This window comes from Chelonia mydas, chromosome 1 (genome assembly GCF_015237465.2).
Source record: "Chelonia mydas isolate rCheMyd1 chromosome 1, rCheMyd1.pri.v2, whole genome shotgun sequence".
In the NCBI taxonomy this organism is placed as follows: domain Eukaryota; kingdom Metazoa; phylum Chordata; order Testudines; family Cheloniidae; genus Chelonia; species Chelonia mydas.
In genome coordinates this window covers 53,732,780-53,738,729 of record NC_057849.1, presented here as the reverse complement: position 1 = coordinate 53,738,729, position 5,950 = coordinate 53,732,780, and the positions used below count along the sequence as shown (strand labels likewise).

Sequence of the window (5,950 nt, the reverse complement as noted above, 5' to 3'; positions counted from 1 at the left end):
TGATAGGGCAGATCATACCGCAGAGCTATTGTACCAGGTCTCTGTGAACTCTGCTTGAGTTACCTGCCACTTGATCACATTTTGAAGTTTTTCTTCACAGCCATAGCAGCTGACTTTTATTTTTATTTATATATATAAGGAGAGAGTGAGTGGAGGGGGGGGACAACAACTGAGAGGTCTCTCTGCTTGCCCCCAGGGGGCAATTCCTGCTAGTGTACATGAAAGGAACATGGGAATTGGCAGACTGGAGCAGACCCGAAGTCCATCAAGTCTTAGGATCCTGTTAGCAGCCAACACCAGATGTTTCAGAGGAAGTTATAGGAGCTGTCCCCCACCCCCAGAAGTCTCAGACTGATCTCTATTAGAGATTGGCCTAAACCGTGAAGCAGGAGATTTAGCATTGCTTCCAAAACTTTGTGTTAGCATTAACAGTTGAAACTCTGGATATGCTTGTTAAAAATGTAAATTGGTCATTTTTTTTTTTTTTAAATCTTGCTGGGCTTTTGGCCTCAATGATATCCTGTAGCAGTAGGTTTTATGGTCTAATTATATATTATGTGAAAAAGTATTTCCTTTTATCAATTTTGAATTGCCTACCTTTTAAATTTAATTGAATGTCCCTTGTTGTGTTATGAGAACAGGAGAACAGAAGCTCCCAATTTACCTTCTCTAACCCAGTCATTTTTTTTGTTTTCATCATGTCCCCTCCTTTCCAGTCTTGCTTCCTGAGTGATTTTCCATGCCCAATATCATTCTCATCACCCTCATCTGAACGCCTCCACCATCTCTAATTCTGCAATAACCTCTTTGTGATGGGCTAAGGCTGAGACAGAGAACAGCCCTATGATGTGCTTAAAATGCTCTGACTGAGCTATACAGATTGCTGTACAGACTTAATTGACCAAGATGTGTTTGTTTTCTATTTATGGGTCAAACATCTACTCCCCGAACTGCCTGTCACAGATATTTGCCTCTCTGGGCATTCTGGTGCAATCATCCATTTTATATATTTCTAAGGGCCTTATTTCCCCAGTGTCTGAGGCCTGGTTTACACTAGGAATTTACATTGGTATAGCTGCATCTCTCAAGGGTGTGGAAAAACGCACACCCTTGAGAGATGTAGCTATGCCGGCCCGTTTTGCCCTCCTTCCCAGTGTAGGTTGTGTCTACACTACAACGGTGCAGCTGTAGCACATCTAATTATTGCCATATGAGCTAGTCAGACAACAAATACAGCAATTAATGGCAACTGCAGCTATTGTCTGGGAACAGTTTTCTCTGTCTCTGACTGGGGGAGCATATCCTTTAAGGAAGGTATCATCATCTTCGCCCTTTTTTTAGGGTATGTCTCCAAAGCGACTTAGGTCCCGAGCAATGTAGTTATGCTGACCTAATCTTCTATGTTTCAAGGAAAGGCTTGTGCATTTGAAACGATAATTTAGCTGACATTTTTGCCACGCTATCCCCACACAGTAATAAATCCCACCCAGGGAGCAGGCAGTTATTCATAGAAACATACACCGTAACAAGTTTCAGAGTAACAGCCGTGTTAGTCTGTATTCGCAAAAAGAAAAGGAGGACTTGTGGCACTTTAGAGACTAACCAATTTATTTGAGCATAAGCTTTCGTGAGCTACAGCTCACTGCATCGGATGCACCGTAACAAAAAATAAGCTCTGTTACATGTTCCTAGAACTTTAATGCTTTATGGGCCATACCAGCACAAGGAAAGAGTAGCACTAACAGGTATGGGGTATGTTGTGTGTCCAAGTTTCAAATGTTGCATTTGTTTATCTCATACACATTCATAAAATCACGGAGGCCAGCGCAAGCTTTTCGGCGAGTGGTGGCTTTGCATGTGTTCCCATCTGGAATCTCCTCTATCCAAGTTTGTGAATCAAGTAAGTACTGCATCCTATGTAACAATTACAATAACAAAGGAGGTGTGTGTTAATGCTGAAAGACAGCTTTGCCTAAAGTATGTGAAGAGTATAAACACTGTGGGGTCTGATTCATCCCTTGGGCTAACAGCTGTAAGGTCAGTGGTGTTGCACCAGCCATGAATCTAGGTCAGATGAACATTGCCTGATTTCAGGTTTTGCAGCAAACATGAAACCTGATCTGGGCTGACCAACAAGTTCGCTCAAGTTTTGGATTAGGGCAGTCCTGGGATGATTGATGGTTTGGGGTTTAAACCAAGGTAAATGTGGTAGACTGGGCTAAATTTCACTTTTGAGTTTTAGGGGTTCAAAATTTTGTGAAGGGGAAAAAAAAAATCATACAAACCAGAATTGCTGAGACTCCCCAGCTCAGCAAGAGGACTTGCTAAGGTGGTGCAAGGGGGTACACAGAGAAGTAATGGGATAAAATTGGAGTAAAGACATATAGGCAGAATCTCAGGAGACCTACAGTGAGAGCTAGTAGGTGGTAGACTACCAGAAAGATGGTGAAAGCCATAGTGCTTCGCCTTCAGTCATTTAAAACTGGACTGGAGAAAGCCGCATAGGGAATAGCCTCTAACACAATGAGAAATGCTTTGGGGCCCTATCCGAGACCTACTGAAGACAACGGAAGCCTGTCCATTGACTTCAATTGGCTTTGGATCAGGCTACAAGTAGTCCCAGAACTGGGCCCACAGATTTTACTCAGTCCTTCCTGAGGCAAACCCCTACTTCATGCAGTGGAAGCAGCCTTGCTTTGGAGAGTTGTTCTGTCCCCATATACACAGCACAGATGTCCCCCTTCTTTTTTTAACCCCGCTTACCAAAAGAACAACATTCAAATTTGCTCTCCAAACACAAACATAGTTCAAGGGGTTCTCAAGATTCTGAACTCCAAGTTTCCCATTCCCCATTTCTTACAGTTATGATACCGTAGCCTCGGGGCCAGATTTTTCAAAAATAGCAGCCCATTTTGAGCCTCCAGAGTACGCATGCCGGGCTCTAAGCAGGTAATTGTGCATGCAAACATGCAGCTGTGCACGCAGAATAGGTAACTGGGCAGTTACCAGCTTGGGTCAAGTAGCTGCATGTTACAGTGCAGTGACCATTTTGCCTGTGCCATTGCATATTTTGCAGATGGACGGGGGCAGCAGAATCGGTGCCTGAATAAGGGCCTAGACATTTGTCCCAATCCTTTATAAAAAGAGCATTCTAATAGCAATAGTATTCCTCAGTTGCAGACTTCCCTGGAAGATAATAGATCTTGGCACATCTGACTCACAGGTCACCTCCCGGTTCAGTATCTGTTGATAGACCTTGCAACATCAGTCAGTAATACTTATAAAGGAGGCACTTTACTTACTTGTTGTTGCAGTCAATGGTTTGCCCATCTTTCCCCATCAGAAGGTATTGTTTGCCAGCCTCCACCTTTAATTCACAAGATGAACGCTTGAAGAACTGCCGGAGATCACCTATCTGGATAGCTTCATCACCAGCTATTGTGGAAACAAAGAGAGTGCCATAAACCACTTCTGTCTGATACTAGTAAAGAGAGAGAGTCTCTAGTGTTCAAAGTAAGAACTATGTTTTTTTCAACAGTAAAATAAACTTTTAGGGACCGATTGTCCTGCACCCTGCGGAATCATGTACACCATTGCCAAGCAAGTGTAAATTATTCCCATTTGCTTTTAGTAGCTTTTTAAAGCCACTCGACGCTGGTGTAAATGACACACAAGGTGCAGGGAACTGGAGGGTCTAGCCCAGCAGTTCCCGAATTGTGGGGCATGACCCCAGCTGTGGTCGCACCATCAGCAGATTGGGGTGCTGCTATCCCTAATGTACGTAGGACACCATTTTGTGTCACACAGTGTGACCTCCCATGTACAGGACCTCTGTGCGGCATGATTTCACACATGAGGCACGTGTGAAGTCACCCTGTGTGGAAGATGCCCTTTTGCTCTTCGAAATGGTGTCCTCCAGGCTGTCTAGTGTCCCGGCCAGAAAGAGTTCATTAAAATAAGGTTGTGCCAGCAAAAAGTTTGGGAACCTCTGGTCTATCGGAAGCAGATTTTTTGTCCTAGCATTTTACTAACTAACTTTTAAAGCACTGAACACTACCAGGGTTGATTACTACTAATAAATATTTTACAGTGTTCACTTTATCCTCTGGCACATAGGATATTTGTCACCATTGCATTCCATTCGTCACCACTGCACATACACAGTGAGGAATTTTACGTGAAAATCTAATAATGAAATGCAATAAGTGGTGCTATTGGCTCCTCAACCCTGAGCACTTATTCCCCCCCACCCCCCAAAACAATTAGGAAATAAAGCTTAAGTTTCCCACAGTAATATTGGCCTTGGCTGCCTAGCACTTGCTAAATTACTTAGTCCCCATTGCAGTAGACTCCATTAGAATACTTAAACCTATCAATTTCTACAGATCTCTGTTCTACTGGAAAACCAGGAAATCTAGGATCCCATAGATCAACTGACGCAGTGCTTTGTTCCAAAACCTAGTTTCCCAGTGGAGCTAGCTGAAAAATTTCAGCTGGAATTTCTCTTAAGGTGTGTTCACACTGGAGCTGATAGGTGTAAACTCCAGCTCACAGACACATGCTAGCTCTAACCAAGCTGGTGCACTAAAAATGCAAAGTGTAACTGCAGTGGTGTGAACAGTACAAGTACAATCCCGTCTGAGACCATAGGTACATGCTCAGGACAGCTAGCCCTCCTCACTACTCATGTTGCCGCAGCTACATGTCGATTTTTAGCACATTAGCTCGCTTAGTGCTAGTGCAGGTATGTCTTTTCAAGCTGGAATTTACAACTTCCAGCTCTGGTATAGACATACCCATAGTATAAGACAAGATAGATGCACACAGCTGGACAAAGAAGTCAAAAGAAATGAGACAATATTGATCAGCATGATAGGCTGTGGTCTCTGCACTGTCATTGCCAAGTATATTGCAGGCATCACAGCAAAGAGGAATTTTAAGGAGAATGAGATAGCTCTGCAGATGTTCACTGGAAGCTCCTCTCAAGAATGAGGGGTAGCATTGGTGAAAAGTGCAAAGGTGCTTGTTTGAAAATGTAACCAGTGGATGATGGAGGCTGGAATCATGGGCCACTCGGAAATGGTTTTGCTTTACTAACTACTGCATTTGCTACCAGGCAAAGCAAAGGCTATAATCACACCTTGACAGGTAACATCTTGCATCCTGAAGTACCACAAAGTGATTTCAAAGCATCAATTCATTCGCACACACTCCAGAGAGGCAGTTCATGACTGCTATGCTTATTTTACAAATGAGCAAACTGAGATGCGTAGAAGGTGAATAATTTAATCAACAACACATGGAAAGTCAAAGGCAAATGCTGGGAATGGAGTCCAGGATCCCAGACCTTTGTTCTAACTACTAGACAATGCTTCCTGCCATCCAGGAGCTTTTCACAGACAGAAGAACTGTACTAGACTGTAAATCTTTCCTTTCCAGATAAAAGAAGCAACCATCTGTTCTTCATAAAAAGGACAAAGCAAATAGTTCCACACATTACTGGGAGTAAATAAACCATGGGAACATTAGACTGTAAATTCTTTGGGCAGGGACTCCGATATTATGCCGATAGGGGCCATAGAATCATAGAAATGTAGGACTGGAAGGCACCTCGATAGGTCATCTTGTCCAGTCGCCTGCAAATACCTAGATCTGTGAGGCCACTCAGGGTATGTCTACACAGCAAAGAAAAACCCGCAGCTGGCCCATGCCAGCTGACTTAAACTGCACAGCTGTTTCATTGCTGTGTGGACTTCCAGGCTCGGGCTGGACCCAGGACTCTAGGGCCCTGTAGGCATGGGAGGGTCCTAGAGCTTGAGCTCTAGCCCCAGGTTGAGGCCTACACAGCAATGAAACAGCCTACAGCTTAGGGTGGCTAGATGCCCAGTTTTCAACTGGAAAGTCCGGTTGAAAAGGGGACCTGACAGTGTCCAGTCAGATCTACTGACTG

At 43.8% G+C, this 5,950-nt stretch overlaps 1 protein-coding gene across 1 annotated transcript in view; it reads right to left on the bottom strand.

Annotated features, from left to right (window-relative positions):
* Nucleotides 1–1,604: 1,604 nt before the first annotated feature.
* Nucleotides 1,605–5,950, bottom strand: part of LOC102944866 (complement C4) — a 95,354-nt gene continuing 91,008 nt past the window's right edge. Inside the window, exons 41-42 of the mRNA XM_043545663.1 lie at nt 3,303–3,435; nt 1,605–1,914 (exon numbers count right to left, since the gene is read on the bottom strand). Coding sequence (XP_043401598.1) covers nt 1,773–1,914; nt 3,303–3,435 — 275 coding nt within the window. The 3' untranslated portion in view covers nt 1,605–1,772. The remainder of the gene's footprint in view (nt 1,915–3,302; nt 3,436–5,950) is intronic.